General features: G+C 56.0%; 1 protein-coding gene across 3 annotated transcripts; it reads right to left on the reverse strand.

Annotated features, from left to right (window-relative positions):
- Positions 1 to 679: 679 nt before the first annotated feature.
- Positions 680 to 21,143, reverse strand: ZNF335 (zinc finger protein 335). Of its 3 annotated transcripts, none has more exons than XM_047743958.1 (28): positions 20,904 to 21,143; positions 19,976 to 20,226; positions 18,437 to 18,677; positions 17,596 to 17,673; positions 17,070 to 17,369; positions 16,844 to 16,978; positions 15,917 to 16,060; positions 13,479 to 13,731; positions 13,221 to 13,398; positions 12,133 to 12,245; positions 11,048 to 11,066; positions 10,799 to 10,915; positions 10,642 to 10,718; positions 10,385 to 10,545; positions 9,478 to 9,710; positions 8,501 to 8,594; positions 8,283 to 8,377; positions 4,841 to 5,100; positions 3,795 to 3,906; positions 3,335 to 3,709; positions 2,385 to 2,527; positions 2,149 to 2,303; positions 1,954 to 2,057; positions 1,800 to 1,877; positions 1,506 to 1,589; positions 1,361 to 1,426; positions 1,193 to 1,274; positions 680 to 1,106 (listed from the first exon to the last, which is right to left on the reverse strand). In XM_047743958.1, the coding sequence occupies exons 2-28, from the start codon at positions 20,174 to 20,176 to the stop codon at positions 979 to 981; spliced, it is 4,026 nt and encodes a 1,341-aa protein (XP_047599914.1). In that variant the 5' UTR covers positions 20,177 to 20,226; positions 20,904 to 21,143; the 3' UTR covers positions 680 to 978. The 3 variants fall into 3 exon arrangements, with proteins under 3 accessions (XP_047599914.1, XP_047599912.1, XP_047599913.1); XM_047743956.1 differs by having other exon boundaries at positions 15,914 to 16,060; XM_047743957.1 differs by lacking the exon at positions 20,904 to 21,143 and adding an exon at positions 20,368 to 20,692 and having other exon boundaries at positions 15,914 to 16,060.
- Between the last annotated feature and the right edge of the window lie 1,349 nt (positions 21,144 to 22,492).

Raw genomic sequence — 22,492 nt, forward strand, 5'->3', positions numbered from 1 at the left:
GAGAATCTGGAGTTAGTCCTGGAACCACACCCTCTACATTGAGGCTCACCTTCTTAGGATCCCCTGGGTCTTACACCCCAACCCAGGGCTCCAGTGTCTAAGTTCTCGCCCTGCTGGCCCCACAGCTGGGTCCCTGCTAGCCCCGCCTGTGTCTAGCGAGTCTGGGGTCCAGAGCCCTGCGTCATCTGTTGGCAGGCCCCGGACTCCCATAGCCAGGCCTGCTGTCCTACCTCCAGGGAGCAGAGGATGGGGGCTATGCCCAGGAATAGAGCTGGACTCCTGCTCAACCCAGAGCCGCCACAGCAAGGGGGTAGCCAGGATTCATAGTCCGGGCTCAGTGAGAAGAACAGCCCGAATCCGCCATGGGTTTCAGGGAATGGTCTCCCTGCAGACAGGTAGCTGGCTGTGCTGCCCTCTGAGGACCTCTAGGCCTGGAGCAGATGTTCTCCTGCAGTCCAGGAGAGGGGAAGAAGGTCTGAAGGTGCTCAGGGGGTTCTTACCAGCTCAGCCATCTCTCCCAGTATCAGGCCTCTGCCCCATGGGCCTGCCCTGCTGCTGGGCACCACACTTAAAGGGGCAGGGCGGGACTCACTGTGGGGCCAGGCAGCTCTCCTGAGCTATAATAGGCTCTTCCTTCCATTTCCCAAGTCCTTTCAGACAAAAATAAGATGGTCAGGACTGGACTCTGGTCCCTTTATTGAGACTGAGGGGCCAGTGGGTCCATCCAAACAAAAATAAATTTCTCTCCCCAAAGCCTGCCTGCAGGCTAGGGCACCCAGCATGTCCTGGCCGGGGCCCATGGCTGTCCCCTAAACCCAGCAGCACAGGTCTGGCTCTCTCAGAGTGACAGGATACTGGCTGCTCAGTGTCCAGAGACCCTAGGTGAAACAGGGAAGGGAGTCCCAGCGGGTCCCACTCCCCCCACACCCCCAGTATGGCTGGCCCCAATATCCACAGTGTGTGTTGGGCCCTTGGGGCTCAGTCGTCGGTCAGGGTGATGACGTCGTACTCGATGCCCTGGTGCTGCAGCTGTTGGATGTGTTCAGGCGCTGCCTCTTCTGCACCAAACAGGCCCTGGGCTTGGGCCATGGCAGCATCAGCCACTGCTGCCAGGGGAGGGGAGAAGACGGTGAGCCTGAGGCCCTAGAAGCTCGTCCTGGGTCCCCATGGGCGTCAGGCTCCCGCCCCGTACCTGTGACAGCTGAGTGTGCAGCGGCCTCCAGCTGGGCCTGTGTGACCAGCTGCTGGCCTGGGGACACAGGCACATACTGGATCTAGAGTGGAGAAACCAGTGAGATACGGCCTTGGAGAAGCTCTGCCTGTGCCCCAGCTCCATCTGATCCCCCCCCAGAGGCCCTACCTGGGACTCCTGAAGGAAAGGGGCCCCTTGTTCATACTGGATGTGTGTGATCTGGCCTTCCTGTACCTGCAGAAGGGAAGGCAATGTGGTGATTGAGGAGGCTGTACACCCTTCCCCTACCCTCCCCTGCCCAGGCCCGGCCTACCTGGATGTGATGGCCCTCTGGAACCACCACATATTCCTGGGGGAGCAGGTGCTGGACTCCATCCTGGGAGATGATGTACTGTACCTGGAGAAGGGTGGAGAGGAGGCAGGTGCGGAGGCCTTGCTGAATTGGGAGCTTAGCAAGGAAGACTGAGCAGGGGGCCAGAGTCACCCGCCATCAACAATGGCGGCCGCAAGTGTGAACCCAGGAGCGGTGGTTTGCAAAGCACGGTTCCTCCCTGAAGTGGGGCCTGGGGGCAGGCGGAGGGAGGGCAGTGCTGGCGGAGGTGCTCACCTGGTTGTCGGAGGTCACCAGGTGCTGCACTGTCTGGCCGTCTGCGGTGGTGATCTCCTGGATGTAGGTGGCTTCTTCCTGCCAGGACCAAGCCAGCTCTAGCTTCGATGTGTGCCCCCACCCTGGCCCATGACTTCCCAGCCCAGGCGCTCACCTGATTGGTCACGGTCTGCTCTTGGGCCACAATGATGTGTTCCTGGCCTAGTGCCTGCTGCAGCCGCTCTGGGCCCAGGACCCCATGGCTGGACTGGAGTGCAGCTGAGCAGAGAGGGGAGGGTGCTCACACAGGACTCGGGTGAAACCTGACGTACCCCGGCCCCCCCACGCTGGTCCCCCAGGGGCAGCTCACTGTGCAGTGTGGCCAGCGTCTCGTCGTCACTGTTCAGGATGATGGTTTGGGTGGGGGTCCGGGCTGGGGTCCGGGCAGTCGGTGTCCCCGTCTTTCTCCCATCAGGACTGTGCAGCCGCTGGATGTGGAACTTGAGATGCCCGTTACGGTTGAAGCTGAGGGGGGCGGAGAGCAGGCTCAGGGGCAGCCCCATCATGCATGCCTAGCAGCCCCCGCCTGCCTGTCCCTGGCCTCACCGCTGCCCGCAGAGGTGGCACGCGAAGGGTTTCTCATTGGTGTGGGTCAGCATGTGCCGCCGCAGGTCCTTCTTGTTCTTGGAGGCAAAGCTGCACTGGCCGCACTGGTGGGGCCGCAGGCTTGAGTGCTGCGCCATGTGGGCCTGGAGAAGGGGCAGAGGCAGGGGCGCTGGCTGGGGGACCACTTGGCACCACACGGACAGAGCTGTTGGGGGACCTGTCTGCAGGTGGGGACGAGCTGTGTAACAAGTACAAACCAGACCAAGATCTGGCGCTGCTGTGTACAGAGAGAGCAACAAGTCCCAGGGCCCGTCGTTAGGTCACTCAGAAAATCCTGTCCCTGCTCCCAGACTCCGTTTACCCCCGTGTAAACACGAGATAGATGTTCAGATGAGGGGACCTCTGAAGGGCTCTTCCAGCCCTGACGTTCTAGGGTTCTGGGCCCTGCTCCCCTCACTGAGCTGCTGTAAGGATTCAGTGCACAGTTGGATCTGGAAACGATAATCCTTACGGGGAGGACTCCCGCGCAGAACCTGCCCTCCTCGCCTTTTCCACACTGTCTCCACCGCCTCCCTTGTACCTTGAACGCTCTCTATTCCAGACAACTGGCATTTCCCTAAGCATGCCTCCTGCCGCCCACCCTGTGCCTCTGCCCCCTCCCTGGCCCGGGTTGGCCAGCGCCAGCACCCCAAGTCCACATGACCCGGTCCCTGTCTGCTCTGCCGCCTGTAGTCTGTTCACGGCACACACACTGTTGGCATTAGTCACCCTGTCTGGATGGGTTCCCCACCAGACTGAGCCCCCCAAATGATGAGACCTTGTGGAGTCCTCTCTGACCCTAGAAGAGAAAGAGGGCCTGGCTTGGGCGGGGGCGGGGGGGGGGTTCAGTTAAGCTCTGTCACACAAGTGGCCAAATGAGTGCCAGGGGAGGCATGGGGGGCGGCACCTACCCGGACCTCAGGCCACTGGCGGGCACTGAAGGAGCAGTCGGGGCACTTGAAGGCACTAGGCCCAGCATGGGCCCGTTTGTGACTCTCCATCTCTGCTCGGCCAGGGAAGGCCTCAGCACAGATCTTGCAGGAAAACTTCTTCGATGAGGCCGCGGCTGCAGCCGGTGGTGATGGTGGTACTCCCAGGCTCAGGGCTTTGCTGGCCGCAGAAGGTGGGGAGGCAGAGCCCTGGGGGTCTCCCACCCTGTGAGTCCTGGCTGGGGACGGGGGCTCAGGGCCGTCTCTGGGCAGCCCCGCACACTGTAGCAGGGGCCACTTGGCTCCGGAGGCCAGGGAATCCGGACTTGGGAAGGAGATGGAACCATCCGCAGTCAGCTGTAGCGAGACGGGGGAGCATGAGGTACTGAGGAAGATGGGGGAAGGCTGGGACATGGGGCGGGGTCGGTACCCCAAGCCTCACCTCGATGTGGTGTAGCTGGGTTCCATCAGCGGCCATGATGTAGTGGGTGCCGGCTTCTTTCAGGGTGTCGCTCACAACCACAGCCTGGGCCGCCTCCCCGGGGGGCTCCTCGCTGTGGGCACCGAAGAGCGGAGGAATGAATTCTAATGGGATGGAAGGCCACAGGAGTTCCCTTCCCCAGGAAAGTCCTCAAAGGAGGGGTGACTGCCACCACAGGTGGACTCCCTGGTTTGAATTCCGGCTCTCCCCTTTTCCAGCTGAACCTCAACAGTCTCTTCCATAAACGGTGACTATAGGTCCAACGTACTGTCCTGTGCCAGCAGTAGTCATCGGGCTCCCCTTAAGGGCGGGGCGGCAGTGAGGCCGAGAGCCCAGGGGTCCAGGCCAGGCTGGCCAAGTGCGGCTACAGGAGGGCCGGTGGGTGGAGCGGGGAGGCAGGGCCAAAAAGTCCCCAGAGACCAAGAGCAGATGGCAGACGCTGAGACCAGGCTGCCCGCCGGCTGCCCGGGGATCTGGATTCCCATCCCAACCGCACACTGCGGCGCTACAGTGCTTGGATTTAACGCTTTCTCAGACGGCCCAGGAGTCCAGTGAGCATACAAATATTCCTGCCCCGAACTTGCTCCGTGTAGAGGAAGCCGTGTGCAGCTGCCAGGCCTCCAGTGCCAGCGAGGAGCCGGAGTTTGCTTCGAAGCTCAGGACTGGACAGCCCCTCAGGGATCACCCAGAACAGAGAGCACATGACTCTAGAACCAGGGGTCGACGGCTCACTCACTGCCCGTCTGACCTTAAGCAAGTCAGAGAAACGTGGACCTCACGAGAATGGTTTAAGGGAGGCCCCAAACATTCAGTGCCTGGAACACCTAAGTGGCCAAAGAACAGTAGCTTCCAATCTCCTGAGAAAGACAGGGCTCCTGTGGCTCACTGTGTTACGTGCGTTAGGATTTTTGCCTCCTGCCAACGAGGCTCGGGTGGGCAGAGCCCTCCCCTGAGGCCTCCCGGCGCACCTACCAAACTAAAGGGGCCTCGCAGGCAGCAGGTCTCACCTGTAAGGTGTGCCAGGAGCCGATGTCCCCTCCTCCATAGGGGGTGCTGTGATGACGCTGTAGCCAGTCCCACCGAACGGGCCAGGTGCCAGGGTGATCTGTTGTAGGTCAGGGGTGCCTAGCTGGCTCTCCGCTGCCACGCTGCCTCCCGGCTCTGCCACATGGAGGGTTACCACCTGCGGAGTGGCCCCTGCTGGGGAGGGCTGCCCACCAGGGGATGCCAACTCTGCTTCCACGTCCTCGGACTTCACCACAGCCACCTGTAACAGACCCGCTGAGCGTCAGGAGCAGGGGCTGTGGCAGAGGGGCTGGTGCTCAGGGCCCTTCTCTACCTCGTGGCCTCAAAGCTTGCCCACACTCAGTGCTGCCACCACTCATGTGTACGGTCCCAGCCGAGTGTTCTTCCTAAAGCACCCTCTGGCTCTCCAAGCCCCACCCAGCAACTGGGAATAAACTTAGCAAGACCAGGATAGTACGACACCGTCCTCCAGGGGCAGCTGGGCAAGTCTGCAGACATTCGCGGGTCTCGCACTTGGAATGGGGCCGGTACTGGCACCCTGGGGTTATCTGTCAGGGATGCGGCTAACCAGCCCACAATGAACAACAGCACAGCGGCTCCCGTAACAAAGAACTATCTGGCACAAAAAGCCAAGATTGAGAAATCCTAGGGTAAAGGGACAAGTGGCAAACCATTTTAGAAAAAAAAGAGCTTGACCTCACATCTTACTCCAAAGTCTGCTTCAAATGGATCAAAAATTGAAACGTAATAAGAGGAAAAAACCTCTAAAAATATGAAGAGAAAATGTGGATAAGTATTTTTATGACCTGGGGTGGGAAGATTTTTTCTAATCAGCAAAACAAACCATAAACTGAAATCACCAAAACAGAGAAATGTGGTATCTAACAATGCATACAAGAGAGAAAAGTCTCCTTCATACGTAAAGAGCCTCTGCAAAGTGATAATAAAAAGACCAACAGGGGCAGCTGGGCGGCGCAGCTGGTGAACCGTCTGGCTCTTGGTTTCGGCTTGGACTGTGATCTTGGAGTCATGGGACTGGACTTCATGTGGGACTGGACCTCATGTCGGGCTCTGGGCTCAGTAGGGAGTCTGTTAAGGTTTTCCTTTCCCTCTGCAACCCCATGCCTCATGCACGTTCTTGTGCTCTCAAATAAATAAATCTTAAAAAAAAAAAAAAAGACTAATAGGAAAACTGATACAGGACACAAACATGTCAGTCAGAGAAGAAATAAATGGTCCATGAACATATAGAAAGTAGTTCAATCTCATTTATGGCCTCAAAATTATAAATTAAGGCCATGAGGGGCATCTGGCTGGCTTAGTCAAGGAAACATGTGACCCTTGATCTCAGGGTCAGGAGTTTAAGCCCTACGATGATCGGGTATAGAGACTACTTAAATTAAAAAAAAAAAAAAAAAAAAAAAAAGACCATGAAATATACTTCTACTGTGTAGAAGATATTTATAAAGACTGTGATCCCAGGGTCCTGGGATCAAGCCCCACGTTGGGCTCTCTGCTCCGCAGGGAGACTGCTTCCTCCTCTCTCTCTCTCTGCCTGCCTCTCTGCCTACTTGTGATCTCTGTCAAATAAATAAATAAAATCTTAAAAAAAAAAAAGACTGGAGACACCCAGCACCCAGTGCTGGCAAAGGTGCAGGGACACACACTCTAGTAGTAGCAGTTACAGGAACTGGCATATCTCTATGAGGCTTCTTACCTTCAGACCCATCAATTCTACTTCTAGGAGACTTTTTTTTAAACTAAAAAATGTCTAGGAGCACGTGAAATATACACGCACTAAAGCACTGCCTTTGATTAATGAGAAACTGGAAACAACCAACCAGTAAATGACAGCATGAACGTAACAACATGGGGACGATGGGATGACGTGGAGATGTATCGTGGCAGTGGTGGAGAGAGGAGGTGTGCAGGCCACAAGCCAGACCATGCCTCACATGTACGGAGTGAAGAAAAGTGGGCTGTGGATGAGCATGAGTTGTGTGATCCCATTTTTTTTAAAGATTTATTTATTTGAGGGAGAGAGCACGCGTGCATGTATAAGCGGGAGGGGCAGAGGCAGGAGAGAGAATCTCAAGCCTACTCCGCGTTGAGCACGGAGCCCAATGCGGGGCTCAATCTCCTGATCCTGAGATCATGACCTGAGCTGAAACCATGAGCTAGGATGCTGGTGCTTAACCGACTGGGCCACCCAGATGGCCCTTGATGATATCATTTTTTTAAGGAACACAATGTCTCTGTGTTAGTGTGTAGTACATGGACGAAACTGGAGAAATGCTTACTAGCCCATTTACAGAGGATGGGGAGAGAAGTTAAGGACTTTCACTTTCTGTATAGAACATTTCCTAATGTCCATTTTGTTTTTTTTTTTTTCAAACACACCTATTTTTGTAATCGGGGGCGGGGAGGGGAAATGTTATGTACTGGCGCGCGGGAGCAGCAGACAGGGCAAGAGAACAGAACGCATGGCAATCGACATCATTATAAAGGTGACATCTGCAACCACTGGGGAAGATTATTTCATATACTGCACTGGATAACTTTTGGGAAAAAAAGTAAAGTTAGTCCCCTACCTTTCTGCATACACCAAAAATAAATTCCAGGTGGAGTAAAGACTTAAGTGTAAAAAATGAAACCCTAAGAAGAAAATACAAATGAACGTTCGTATAATCTTGGGGTGAAGGAGGCCTTTCTAGGAAGGATATCAAAGGCAAAAACTATAAAAGACAGATTGAACTATCTAAAAATGTGCAACTTCTATGTACCCCCAAAGGCACCACTGAAATCCTAGGAAGCGCTCCCGGTCTGACACCAGGCTCCCTCTTGCACAGAGTTTTGTCTTGTCTTCTAGCCCCCCAGTGGCACGTTATAGCTCCAAGTTCTTGGAATTTAACATCAAACACAGATTCTGCGTGTTTTCACAAGGCTCGGGCAGGGAGGTAGCAGCGGCTAAGAGAGCTTCCCTGCCTCAGAAGAGGGGGGCGGGCGGGGTAAGAGCGACCCCAGGCGGCTGGGCGGAGGGAGGAGTTCCGATGAGCTGGGGGAGGATCTGCCGGGCTGGAGGTGCAGCGGAGAGAGGCTAGAGCAGAGACAGCCCGGGAGCCTCCCGGCTGTGCCAGGTGTCACCGGGTGAGGGCGCCAGGCTAGATGGGAAGCTGGCCTGGACCCACCACACAGGGAGGCTGCGGAGCTGGGACACCGGCGCGGCCAGGGCCTCCGGAGCCACAGGGGCGGCGCTGCCGGCAGAGGTCACAGGGACGCGAGCTGAGCGAGAGCTCCTCTGACCTCCCTGGCCCAGGGGAGCCCCCTCCTCCACGTTTGCTCCCCGGTTTTGGTGGACCGTCTTCCAGGCTAAGTGGGGGTGCCCTGAGGGCTGGCCTCGAAGGCGGCCCAGGGGCGGCTCACCTGCAGGGCTGTGCCCCCCAGCTCCCGCTGGGTGCTCATGTTCAGCAGCAGGTCCAAGGCCGTCTGTGTGGCCATTGCCGTGGACTCCTCAGCGCCTGGGTTGGGGGAGATGGGAGCCTGAGGGCTGGCCACCGCCCCCTCTCCCTCCGCGGGGGGGCCTCAGCGCAAGCCCGGCGCCCGCCCAGAACCCCAGGCCCCCACCTTACCCCAGAGCTCACCTTGCTGGTAGATGATGGTGGCGCCACCAAGCGTGTCAGAACAGAGCAGTGGGGGGGTCTCGGGTGCCTGGAAAGGTGCTGCTTCTGGGGGAATCTGCGGGGTGGGGATGTGGCCAAGCCTGAGAGGGGGCAGCTCGGAGGCAAGCCCGGGTTGCCAAGCGCCTCCTACCGGCCGGGCGCTTTACACGCGTCGGCTTGTTTCATCTCTGCACAACTACGTCTCAAGGGATCTCCCAGGCTCAGAGAAGACCCAGGCTCAGAGAAACAACGGGCTACGATGCCACCAGTAGTAAGTAGCAGAACTAGGATCTGAACACAAGGCTGACACCTGAGCTTGTGTTCTACCTGCACATAGTGGTGGTCCATCTTTTGGGGCAGGGGAGGGGGAAGCAATGTTCTCAGCTATGATACTACTTTCTGGCCTGCCTTGGCTAAGCAGGGGCTTCTGGTTAAGTTCACCGGGAAGACAGATGGGGAGATGGCAGGCTTCCTTTCTGCCTTTCTCCCATCCCTTCCTCCTGCTTCTTGCCTGGGATGTGGCTAGAAGGCTGGAGCTCCTGCAGCTATACTGGACCATGAGGCAACCACAAAGATGGAAGTCGTATGCCTAGGATGGCTGGGAAAAAATATTGACAGAGCTTGGTCCCTGATGACTGACCATGGAGCTGCCACACTAGCTCTGGGCTGCTGACCTTTGGGTTCATTTCTGAGAGAATGATAAGCTACTACAGTTAAGCTACTGAAGTCTCATTCTCTATTTCTAGCCGTGGAAAGCCACGCCCACTGTGAGCTTATTAGGGCTGATAGGTCTGTGACCTCATTGGCTCTTTACCACAATCGGAGAGGCGGGGCCCATTTTGTTGTCCCCAACATGCCAGTGAGGATGCTGGGGATGGGAGAGGTGACGGGACAGTGTCGTCCTGGCCCATGCCCCACTCCCAGTACCCTCTGTCGGCTGCCTGCTTGGCTGAGCTTACCTCAGGAGGGCCAGGGGAGCTTGGGGGTGGTCCGGGGGCCGAGCTGTGCTGCTGCTTTAGCTCCTCAATCTGCTGCAGAGAGAAGAAGGGGCGACGGCGGGAAGGGGGCTCCTCAGGGTGGCGCCGTCCCCACTCCTCAAAGCTGCTGGCGTGTCGGCAACGCACGTGCAGGCGCAGGTTCTTCTTGTGCCGTGTGCTGAAGTGGCAGTATTCACAGGCAAAGGGCTTGGCCCCTGTAGGCACAGGCAGACAGACACTTGGGCTTTCCCACCCCGCACCCCCAGGGCAGGAAGCCTTCCATGGGCCCCCGGGCCTCTCCAGCTGTCTCCCCACCAGTGTTGCGCACCCCAGCTTGTTCTGGTGGCCAGGGCCAGACAGGAACCGGGCCCACCCTCCACACTCACAGCCTTCCTCGGAGAGTCCTAGTTTCACATCACAGGACCTCACACTTCTCTTATGAATCATTGCCTCCAGGCAGACAGGAATCTGGCCCCCAGGCGTGTCTAATTTCCCCCAGCGTGCCCATCAGAGGCACAGGCCCCAAGGAGGATTAAGAACCAACTGTTTCATGCACCTTCTGCATGCGTGAGGACGGGGCCCCCGTCAACACATCTCCCATCCGGTACCCAGCACAGATAGGGCTCAGGGAGCAGAGCTCACAGCCAAGGAAGGGGCTGCTCACAGACCGGGCAAGGTGGGCCATGACCATGCAGAGAAGAGCCGGCTGAGCTGAGTTGTAGGGGGGAGATTCCCTTACAACCGAGCAGCCGAGGCCACCCTCACGGCAGGAAAGGGGCTGCTGGTGGGACAGGGGCTGCTGAGGTGGAGGAAGAGGACAGCACTGAGGCTGCGACTATGGGCAGGGTGAGTGGAGGGCTCACCATGGTGGGGGCGGGCCTGGCCTGACCTGTGTGCTTAACAGCCACGTGGGAGAGCAGGAAGTCCTCCCGGAAGGTGCGGTAGGGGCAAAAACTGCACTTGAATGGCTTGTCACTGACATGGGACAGCTGGTGGTTCAGTAGAGCCTTCTTGTCCTCACAAACAAACTCACAGAACTCGCACTTGAACCTGGCGGTGGTGAGAGGGAGGGAAGCTCAGCAATCACGTGGGGCGCTGGGGCGGGGTGCTCCAGCCCTGGGGCCCCCTCCCTCCTCGGGGATATACCTGCGGTTGGCAACAGCTTGGATGTGTGTGAGCAGGTGCATCTTGAAGGTGTAGCGCTTCTTAAAGGACTTTCCACACTGTGAGGGGTAAGTGAGTTAGATAGGGGACTGTCCCGGGAGACCCCTTCACCCTGCCCCCAGCTCTTGGCCCCAGCCACCTTGTCACACATGTGGGGTTTCTCGGTGCTGTGTGTCTTCATGTGCTGTGTGAGTCTCTTCTGCATCGGATAGATACGGCCACACACAGGACAAGGGAAGGAGCTCAGCTTTGGGGCCTGGGAAGGGACAAGAAGGGACCAGATGAAGAAAGGAGGAGGAGGAGAGAGGAGGAGACCTCACGTCCTGCCCCCACCCTCACAAGCAGCCCTCAAGCAGGCTCCCTTCCTGGGCCAGGGTCCCGGACTCACCGGATCTGGCCTCTTCTTCCTGGGGGCAGAAAGGCATAGGAGTCAGACCACTGCTTCCCCAAGCCCACCTCAAACCTTCTCACATTGACCGGACCCACCCTCAGCTCTGAGTGTTTCTAATGCCCAGCCAAGCCCTTCTCTCAGAGCAGGGTTTCCCCAAGTGGAGTTTGCTAGGAAATGCTAAGAGGCATGCCGTAAATAAATTCTAGAATGGTGCCTTCTTCCTTTCTTTGTCACAAAATAAAATGTGCATTTTAAAGCCCTGAGAAGTCCTGCAGAAAGAGTTAGTGAAACAGGTGTTTGAACTGATGTCCATAATTTTACCTCTCCCCTGCCTGCCCTGCCTTTTTTAAAGAAAACCATAAGCATCATAGAGAGCAGGCTTTCCCACAAGCACATTTTCAAAGTCATTTTCCTGGGGCACCTGGGTTACTCTCAGTCATTGAGCATCTGCCTTTAGCTCAAGTCATGGTCCCAGAGTCCTGGGATCCAGCCATACATCGGGCTCCTTGCTCGGCAGGGAGCCTGCTTCTCTCCCTCTCCCCCCTACTTGTGTTCCCTCACTGTGTCTCTCTCTGTCAAATAAATAAATTAAAAAAAAAAAATCTAAAAAAAAAGTCCCTGTCCTCGTGAACTACTGTATCCAACCTCAGCTCACACAGCACACCAAGTGGAGTGAGCTCTTTCCTGAAGCTGCAGATCTAATGACACCTCGGTGAGCAGTCTCACGGCCCCTAAGGATTCGTTCCTCCGCCCAGCTGTCCTGTGTCTGCTCTGTCTGTGCTCTGAGAGCTGGGAGTCTACAAGACCTTTAGATGATTTCCTGAACTCCTTTAGGTAGCCCCTCAACAATGACTGTCCCGATCTTACAAAGCACGCGGCAGGGAAGAGATGGGACAAGAGCACTCCAGGCCCCCATACTGCTCTGAGCCAAGTGAGCTGGGATGAACGGCCTTATCTTTCTGCTGTCTGTAAGTGCTGCTAATGGGGTGGCCCAGGGCAGGTGCTCAAGTAAGGAGGAAACACGGTGATGCTGGGCCTCTGCTTCCCGCCCTGGCCCATTCCCCTGGCCTGCACAAACTGACCGGTCTCGACTGTGCACAGCTGCGTGACGGACCACGTCCTTCCGGTAGACACTGGTATAGCTGCATTCGTCACATTTGTAGGGCTTACTGCCCACGTGATTGAACATGTGTTCCTAGGATAGAGGGGAACGACAGTGGGCTGGGTTTGGCCTCCCCTGTACCTTCAACCTGTGCCCACAGCCTTAGGGCTGCCGTGGGCACAGGCTCACAGAACGAGGGAGCTGGAGCCTATTAGGGCTGGGGACTCTCCCCAATAAGGGCACCTACTCTGCGCTAGGCCCTATGCTGGCTCACCATGTGAGATGGAGGCTCAGAGGGAAGTAACCTTGGCCCCAAGTGACTTGGTGACTGCCAGAGCTTGGAGCCAAGCCCAAGCAGCACGGCTCCAGAGCCTATGCCCTCCCCACCGCCCCAGGGACAACCGTCCTCCAGCAGGGTTTTGGGAACAACTTCCAGGCCACAGGGCCCTGTCTTGAGGAAGAACTGTGTGCAGAAAGCAGAGGGGCTCTGGCCTGTGCTTCAGGTACCCCCTACTGCGCTCGAAGGCCAACTCTCTGCCTTACTTTGGCCAGGCTAAGCCACAGATTCCTGGGTCAGTCGAATGGGAAAGTTGATACCTGCAACCTCTCCGGGCTGCATGGGCACGGAACTTGAGCATGTCTACCATGCCCTGGTAAAACGGCTTAGGGCTGCAACCAGCCCACTGGCACCTTAGGTAAATGATATAAAAAGGAACTCGTTTCTTGAGACACATTACTGCCATCTACTGGGAAATTTTCTAACATACTAAACGAGACAGAACCCGGCTTTATTGTCATCCACCCATATGTGTGGTGGTGATCAAGTAAATCTCTGCTATCTGCACTGGGCACAGCACCTCTGAGGATGTGACACCACTACACAGTGTGCAGCCTGCACAACTGCCCATGCTGCCCACATCTGAACTTCAGCGCACAGCGGCACACCACTGAATGTGCCCTGCAGAGGAGCAGGAGGGCCCCGCCAATGGCCTGTGAGCGACACTCCATCTTGGCACTGCCCACCAGCCCTTGCCTCCATCCCAGTGCCCCCACCCCCATGCTGCGTACCTTGAGTGAGGACCAGCGGCGGGAGCGATAGCTACACTGCAGGCACCTGAAGAGCTGGGGGTCCCCGGCCTCGTGGGAGTTGACGTGGAAGCGCAGGTCCTCATGGGACAGGAAGCGGGAGCCGCAAATGCGGCACAGGAAGGGCCTCAAGAGCGGTTTGGGGGACTTGTAGTAATACCTGCCAGGAGGGCACAGGGGAGAGTCTGGCTGGGCTGCGCCCCTGGCTGTCTCCCCTACCCCCATCCCTGCTCTACATACTTGCGGTATTTCTTGCCTAGGAAGCGCCTGGAGGGCCGGCCACGGCGGCGGGGCGGGGCAGCAGGCTCATCCTGGCAGGAAGGGACCGAGTTCTCCGCATCTGACTGGCTCACACCAGGGTCCACGGGGGCCCTGTCGGCCTTGTCCAGGGCAACCAGGCATCCTGGGCCTGATGAACTGGGAGCCTCGGGGTCTGGGGGCTCTGGAGGGCTCTGTCCACTCTGGGAACTCACTAGAGGCTCTCCTTCCACACCTGCCATGGACATGGTCGCAAATCAGCTACGGACACACCAGGCCAGATGCTGACAGGTGTGCCAGAGGCCAGCCAAAATATCTTCCTAAAACATGGTCACAGACCGGCTGATGGGGATGTCAGGTCACCGGACAGGTGCAGGCGGCCCGCAGTTACCAACTAGCACAGCACAACCCCCGCCCAGCAGTCTGCAGCAGCAGCAAAAGAGCTGGGACCTCCCTGTTGAGAGACCCGTGTACTGCTTGAGCCTGTACACGGGAATTCCGTGCGTCCTCAGGCAAAGCCGCTGCCCCAAGTCTCATTTTCTCATCTGGCAAGTGGAGATGATGACTGCTGCGCTAGTGACCTCACATTCTATAGAGTCTGGGAGTGACAGCAGGTACTTTAACATTGGTTTTCCCTAGGGAGGCTGGCAGGCTGGAGGGCAGACAGGAAGAAGAGAGGAGATATCATATCACTGTACATAATCAGAACCTCTAGAAGTCTGAGCAATCTGAATGTTACCTATTCAAAAACATCAGCAGCATTCCAATATAACATTTTAAAATTTATCTATTTTTAAATTTTTATTTATTTGTCAGAGAGAGAGAGAGAGAGCGCGAGCACAACCAGGCAGAGCAGCAGGCAGAGGGAGAAGCAGGCTCCCTGCTGAGCCGGGACCCCCCCTGCCCCACAATGTGGGACTCGATCCCAGGACTCTGGGATCATGACCGGAGCCAAAGGCAGCCACTTAACCAACTGAGCCACACAGGGCATCCCTCAATGTAACAATTTAAGAATGAAAAGAGATCTAGGGACACTTGGGTGGCTCAGTCGGTTCAGTGTCTGGCTTTGGCTCAGGTCATAATCCCAGGGTCCTGGGATGGAGCCTCCCACTGGGCTCCCTGCTCAGCGAGGAACCTGCTTGTCCCTCTTCCTCTGCCCCACTGCTCCCCTGGCTTGTGCTCCCTCTCTCGCTCACTCTCTCTTTCTCAAATAAATAAATAAAATCTTTTAAAAAGAAAATGAAAAGTGATCTAGACAATCCTGGTGACATTCTGTTTCTTGACAGGGGTGCTGGCTATACAGCGGTATTCCCCTTGTCAAAATTCCCTAAGCTGGGCACTTAGGATATGTGAGCTTTCCCATACAGATATTAATAAGGTTTTTAAAATCTCATTTTTAAAAGGATGCTAAAAAATAATGTAAGAATCTGCCCTAGACTGCATATATAGATACAGCTGCCGCGTATTTTTGTGTCTTTATATCTTAGAGCAATCCTGAAAGGCAGGTGCTATCACCTCCATTCATCAAAAGGCAACAGGGGATTCAAAAGGCAAAGTCACATACTGTGAGTCACATAGCCAGTAGATGGCAGAGCCAATCATGCCCATGGGGCTTTCCAGTCCACAGCTTGTAATGCTCCAAGTCAGGGCTCCCTAGACACAGTTTTAGGTCTCAGACTGGTTCTCATTTCAGTAATGATACTTAAAATTTATCTTCTGGGGCGCCTGGGTGGCTCAGTGGGTTAAAGCCTCTGCCTTCGGCTCAGGTCATGATCCCAGGGTCCTGGGATCGAGCCCCACATCGGGCTCTCTGCTCGGTGGGGAGCCTGCTTACCCCTCTCTCTCTGCCTGCCTCTCTGCCTACTTGTGGTCTCTGTCTGTCAAATAAATAAATAAAATCTTTAAAAAAAATAAAATAGGGCGCCTGGGTGGCTCAGTGGGTTAAGCCGCTGCCTTCGGCTCAGGTCATGATCTCAGGGTCCTGGGATCGAGTCCCGCATCGGGCTCTCTGCTCGGCGGGGAGCCTGCTTCCCTCTCTCTCTCTCTCTCTCTGCCTGCCTCTTTGTCTACTTGTGATCTCTCTCTCTGTCAAATAAATAAATAAAATCTTTAAAAAAAAAAATAAAATAAAAAAATAAAATAAAATAAAATAAAAAATAAAATTTATCTTCTATCTTCTTAGTTCAGTTATAAAAGTTCCAACTTCTCCTGTGCTGTGACACCTTACCACTTTACCAATGAGGAGCCTATCACTTCTTAACTCAGGGTTTCTCCAGCTCAGCGTCTGAAAGGGCTGGCCCTTTACGAGGAGGCCTGCAGGTCTCCTAGGTTTGCTATGTGCTCCCCTGCATGGCACACTTGGTCCCCAAGGCTCTACAGAAGGTGGACAGGTGGCCCCACCTACGACCAACTCTCACCACCTGGGAGGTCCGAGGTCTCTAGCCGAGGCAGCTTCCGAGGCCGGCCAGGTCTCCTTCGGGGTCTTGGCGTACTGGGAGTAGGGCGCTGGGGCCGTAGCTGCCGGCCCCGGGGCTCATCCTCAGCCGGATTGTAGTCACTGTCCTCTGTGGGGACCGCAAGAGAAGGTGGGGATCAGTCCTGGGCCCGTCCTTTCAGGCCTGACCCCTGGCCCGGTTTCCCTGGGAAGAGGCTCTCTTCCCATCCCTGCCTGCTTCTCCTCCAAGCCCACCAACCAGTTGATGCCTCCTTCAGAAAGCCCTCCTGACCTCCCACTGGCTCTGAGTGGCTCTAAGCCCCTGCAATCCTTTCTCTGCACTTTCCCAGACTCCTGCCACTAACTCAGTGCCACTGCATGAACTAGAAAAACATGCCCCTCCTTAAGACACTTTACAGCCATTGTTAGAAAATAGTTGGAATAAACATTCAAATCTACAAACTCTGATGATGATGCTCCCCAGTGCAGGAGCCACTAGCCATATGTAATTATTGAGCACTCATGCTTGGTCTACACTGAGACACTGGATTTCCAAAAACTAGTATAAAAAGAGGAAGTAAAATATCCCACTGATAATTATGATTAAGCTTCATTTTATCTTCTAACCTTTTTAAATATAGCTACAAAAAAAGTACACGTGGCTGGTCTTCTATTTCTGTTGCACAATTGTGAATGTGGCCCTCTTAGATGTGTGCTTTTTTTAGTGCACAGCCTGCACAACTGCACACAGAGATCCTGACCCCAATGCCCCAACTTCTGTCTTATACCGGAGGCATCTGCATGGCTGAACCTGTGCTGGTTCCTCTTTCCCAGCCCTCCACGTGGGCCAGATGCAGCTAAGTATTTGGAGATGGGTATGGTAGTGGCACACCTGGGAGCCACAGTGGCCTACCCTCTAAGTCATCGATGGCACCAGCATCAACGATGTCATCATCATCTTCCTCCTCTGGCCCCTCTTCCTCCCGGGTCTTGGCTGAGGTGCCCCACTTCCGCAGACGCCCCTTCTTCCCAGCTGCAGCTACCGCTGCTGCAAAGATCGGAGAAGCTTTGCCATGTCTGGGTCTCGGCCCTCCACCCCAACCCATGCAGCCCAGCCAGCGAGGCAGCTATCAGTGCACCTGGTCGGAAGTGCCGCTCCCGCATGTGGCGCAACAGCGTGGCTTTGGTGCTGCTCCGGTACTGGCACATCTTGCACTTGAACTGCTGGACCACCACCACCTCCATCATGGCCTCCAGGCTCTGCAGGTCTGGCTCCTCGGTGCCAGAGCCTGGGGGTGGCTGCGTGGGGGAGCCAGGTCTACCCTGTGCCTCCTCCGGTGGCTCCAGGCACGTGGATGTGGGGCCGTCAGCCAGGGCCTCGATGGCTGCCAGGCTGTGGGCTAAGGTGGAACTGGACATCGGCGAAGCCATGGGGGCACCTGCGGGTGGGTGAGGGAATCAGAGGAGAGGGGAAACAGAGGGACAGGTGGGCCATGAGTGACAGCTGTCCCTTCCAGGCAGGACCAGGGATCCTAGGACCCAACTCCCCCGAGAGGGAGCAGCGGACAACCTGCCAAGATCACACAGTGTGTTTGTGGAGGAGCCTCCCTCTCCAGCTCCCTCACTCACTGCAGGGCTCCCCGGGGCTGCTGCCCAGGGTCTTACCATCGTCTGGGCCCTGCAGGATCAGGTACCGTGCCATCTCAGCCCCGCCATCCTCAGCACTGGTTACGGTGATACAGCCTGGGCAGAGATGGGGGAGAGGAGTCCCAGCTGACAATGACAACTCTTACTGCCCACACTCATTCTGGCTCACCTGCACCAACTACAATCCTGCTGCGCTGCCCTGCCCCGCCTGAGCCTCACTTGCACCCTGTCCTTGCCCGTGCACCCCTGCCCAGAGCAGGGCTGTACGGAGGTCTGGTGTGACAGGCTGGCTGAGCAGCTGGCTCACCATCCCACAGATGCCACGGTTACCCCAGCTGCCCCACCTCTGACCTTTAACTAAAACCTGGAGAGTCCCCCTCCCTGTCTCCAAACTCCCCCAAGGTCAAGGCCTAGCCCCTTTACCACTTTCTCAGGGTTGGCTTCCCACATGACCCCAAGGCTTTTTGAAGTCTGTGGACTTTATATACACCACTGATAACAGAAGGCACAGTGTGGTAAATCACGAGTACAGACTCTCACAAGCTCCCCTCCGAGCCTGTGGTCCCCGACCTGCTGGTCTCAGTGGGTCCTCTGTACCTGAGACTTCTCTTCTAGGCTGTGAGGATGATAGCACCTATCTTTTGGGGTTACCAGGAGAATTAATGAGGTACTGTATGTAAAGTGCTTACAGAAAACCCCAGTACATAGCCAGGTATTATAGTTTCCATGTTCATTCAGTGTTTATCAATGCCAAGCACCTAGAGCGATAGGGTTATCTGCCTAAGTTTGCACAGCTGGCTTGACTAGACCCCAAAGGAAAGCCCCATGGGCTGACTCTCGCTGCCTCTGTGGGACTCACTTGGGATTAGGTCCGGCCCAATGGTGGACTCGATGATCTTGTCGATGGCTGAGCCCAGGTCTGAGGAAGAAGCCGTGCAGTCGGACACCAGCATGTTGGGGTCTGGGAGTGCGCTGGAGTGCACCAGGGCTGGGGGGCCACCTGTCACCCCTGCCACTGGCCCATGGGACACAGAAGATGAATCAGGCAGGTAGCCATGGGGCAAGGGGTCTGTGCTCGAGCTGCTCTCAGATACTTCCTCCTGGGTGACAGGAAACAAGAAGAGAGGAATTTCAGGAGCCGTGACAGGGCAAGGCAGTCGCCTGCCACCCACTAGATCGACCTCCGTGGCCCAAAAACATGGTGAGTGGAGCCATCCATATCGTCAGGCCCACTGATGACTGGCAGATGCCTCTCAGTCACAGAGCCACCAAAGAACAAGTTCCAGGGTCTCCAACTCTGCTCAGGTAAGAGGCCCCATAATCCCCACACCTACACAACACCCTGGCAGAGCTATTTTCACGGAACTTTTGAATTAGCTCTTCCCTCTGCCTGAAATGCTTCTCAGCGTTGCACCATGGCTGATTCCTACCCAGCCTTCTCACCACCATTTAGCTGGTACCTCTTCTAGGAAGTTAACCCTGACCCCCAGGCCAAACGAGGACCTCTCTGTCCTGGGTGCTACAGTCACCTGTGTCCCCTCATCATGGTTCCCTCTGTAGTGTAATGTCTCCTAGGTCAGACTGTACTTTCCATAAGGGCCAGGCCCACATCTGTCTTGTTCCCTGCTGTATCCCCAGAGTTCAGCACAAGCTGGGCACATGATAGGCCCATCTCTGCTGAATTAACAAAACCCTTGGACCCCAAAAGGGAGTCCATTTTTGTTCAGCTCTATACTGTGATGCCTTGGAAGTCATTCATTATCTTGCAGGTAATAAGAACAGTAATGGGTAATACTTCCTGAATGTGTACTATGTGCTGAGCACTGTTTTAATTGTTTGCATGTATTAATTCATTTAATCCTCACAAAAACCCTACTGAGGCAGATATATTTATCCCTTCCCTCTTTACAAATGAGAAAACTGAGCTAGAAGTAGGGTAGCTTGTCCAAGATCAGAGAGCCAGGAGGAAATGATAAAGGTTTCACAGAACATGTCCAAGAGTACTCCCTCTGAGGCCGGTCTTCCTGCTCCATTTTATAGACAGAAGAATGAGGCTCCCGGTGAATCAGAGGCGGAGCCAAGACTTGAAGCAGGACAACTGCATCTCAAAGAGTGAGGACAGTAGGTAGTGGAGTGGATAAGACTACAGCTTAGATTTGAATCCTGGCTCTGTCGGCTCTCTGTGCCTCGGTTTCCTTCCCTCTAAGATGTGCAAGAGTTATATATACCCCTTACGAGGTATGAGGCTTAAATGAGAAAATCCATGTTAGGGGCTTGGCGAGGTGCCTGACACACGATAAACCAAAAACAAGTGTTAGTTACAAGCCAGCCTTTTTGGCTGCCAGGCATGCTGCCCGCGGTCCCTGCCTCCACCCACGCCGGCCAGCAAGGTCCATACCAGAGAGCTGCTGCCGCGGTCGGAGCTTTGCCCCACGCCAGAGTCGTCGGCCTCCGCCGGCCCCCGAGCGGCAGCGGCGTCGCTGCTGTCGGCCGACACCGCTTCAGAGGTGCCCACGCCCAGGCCGCTCTCAGAGGGCTCCTCGGGCCGGCCAGGACCCGGGGCCGCGTCGCTACTGCTCTCCACCTCGTTCTCCTCCATTGGCTCGGGGAGCCGCCTGACAGCGAGGCGCAGGATCTGGATCCTTCACTCTGCGAGAGGAGGTGACGCGGACTGGAACAGGTGGGCCTCCTCCCCGGCCCGGGCAACCACGGCCCACCCAGCTGCGCCCGTGTGCCCATTTTGCAGGTGCAAAGACTGAGTCTCCGACGGGGAGGGGCTTTCTCGTGTACCGAGAGACAGGAGCCTCGGGAAAACAGGACCGAGAAGCCTGGCCTCCCAGTCTGGAGCCCTTCCCCGTCCCCGATAGGGTGGTCAATGGCCGGTAATCTTGACCCTCCTCGTCTCTCCTCCATGACTCCCGCAGCGTGGTTCGCTCTAAGAGCCCGCTCCGAGCTCAGTGGTTTAGCCCTTCGGCCCCCCGAGTTCCCCCGGGTGCGGGGTCGGTGGTACAGCCCGCAGGCCCCCTGGGTCAGTGGCTCGCTCCCCCCTCCCCTGGTTCCCATGCGGAGGGGGCTGACAGCGACGGTCCCGGGGCCTGGCGACTCGGGGCTGTCCCCGGCGCTGCCTGCGCTCCAGGCCCGACGCCATCTTGTGGCGGCGCCGGGTTTCCGCTCAGGCAAGTGCGAGAGCGACTAAAGGGCCTGGACCCCGGGGCCCTGTTCGGACAGCCCCGCCGGCCCGGGAGCTCGCCGCCGGCTACCCCCGCAGTCTGCCCCCACTTCGCGGCAGGGTGCAGTGGGGCGACCTGATTCTACCCGATGCTCACCTGACGCTTTCGTAGCCGCACTCCTCTCCGACTCCGGCATCGACGAGGTCGCCATCCTCTTTCCCCCGCTGCGGAGGGACCCGTCGGTCCACCGTAGGCCGGAACTACTTCCTACGCCGACCCAGAGAAAGACAGCTTTCCGGTGTGTCAGAAGTTTGTCCTGAGGCCTCAGAACCATGGCCCAGTCCGGAGAGAGTCTAGTATTTTATATGTTGTGAAGTATGGGTGACAGAGTCCGCGATGGATTGGGGACTACTTTCTGTCTTGGCGGAGGGCTACACTGGGAGTGGTTATGTGACGTCACTGCTGGGTCCCTTCCCTAGGCCGCAGGGTTGGGCGCGGCGAAGGCTGCCCTACGGCCTGGGGGCGTGGCCCTCAGCGGCCTGACCACGCCCCTCCCGGAACAGCTACTAAGGGTGTGAGGTGCAGGGGAGGTTTTGACTTGGCGGGAGAGGAATAAACATTAGTCATTTCGTTTGGCTCAGGACTGATGACTTAACGCTCTTATCGAGTCTAATCGAATCCTTCCTAATTAGGTTTGATGTGTCCTGGGAGGAGGGGAACATACAATCCTTGTACAGATGGGAAACTGAGGCCCGGAGATGGGAAGTGGCTGGTCCAAAGTCACGTAAGGGCACTCCGGAGGCAAGTGCCAGTGGCTAGTTTGGGGAAATGCAGAGGAGTCAATACCCGGCCCTTAGTGAACCTTAGTCATACGTATTTGTTGGCATTAGTAGAGCTGGAGGTCGAGACATCCTTCACAGCCCTGCTTTGCAGCCCTTCAGGTTTGCCGCTCTTCTGATGCCGCAAATGCCATCTTTGGCACTACTTTCTTTTTTTTGGCACTACTTTCTTTTTTTTGGCACTACTTTCTTTTTTTTTGGCACTACTTTCTGTTTAAGCCTATATATCATTTTGTGAGGGAGCCTGGTACCTTGTTTTGTCCTTAAATCTGTGTTACACGAGTTATTTTCTTCAATTGAAAAATATAAATGGGTCGAGGGGAGGAAGACTTCAAAAAACTGTTAAAAAAAAAACCCTATTTAAAAAGGCAAAGTGTGCTTCGAGCTGTTACAATTTGTGTGTACTTGAGTATGAGGGGGTTTCCCTGGTCCTTTACTAGAAGCAGGTTTTCATAGGGGGGATAGAGCATCAGGCCTCTGGATGGGCTGGGTCCCCTCTTCCCAGAGCAGGACCAGGCCCCCAGAGCAGGCCTGGAAAGCTGGGTCAACAGTGGCACGATGGTAGGTTGATTCTGCACTCCCTGCACAGGTTTCCAATGAGGACCTGATTTCTTACCTCTCCAGAGCCACCCCCAACCCTCACCACTTGCCAGTAGGATATATCCCGCCTCTGACCATGTCACCTCTCCCAAGGATGTTGTAGCCCACAGCACGCATTCCCATCCCCAGCCCAACTAAGGCTCAGTCCTAACCTTGGCCTTTGCCACTGGATCACAAGATTGCAGGATATCACAATGCAAAAGGTAACAACTTCATCATGGAACAGAAGAGGAGCCCAAGATCCAGAGAGGGAATGCTCTGGACCCAAGGTCATGGCTCCTTGGAAACAGCATATCAGAATCCTTC

Source organism: Lutra lutra, chromosome 9, assembly GCF_902655055.1.
Source record: "Lutra lutra chromosome 9, mLutLut1.2, whole genome shotgun sequence".
NCBI classification, from domain to species: Eukaryota; Metazoa; Chordata; class Mammalia; order Carnivora; family Mustelidae; genus Lutra; species Lutra lutra.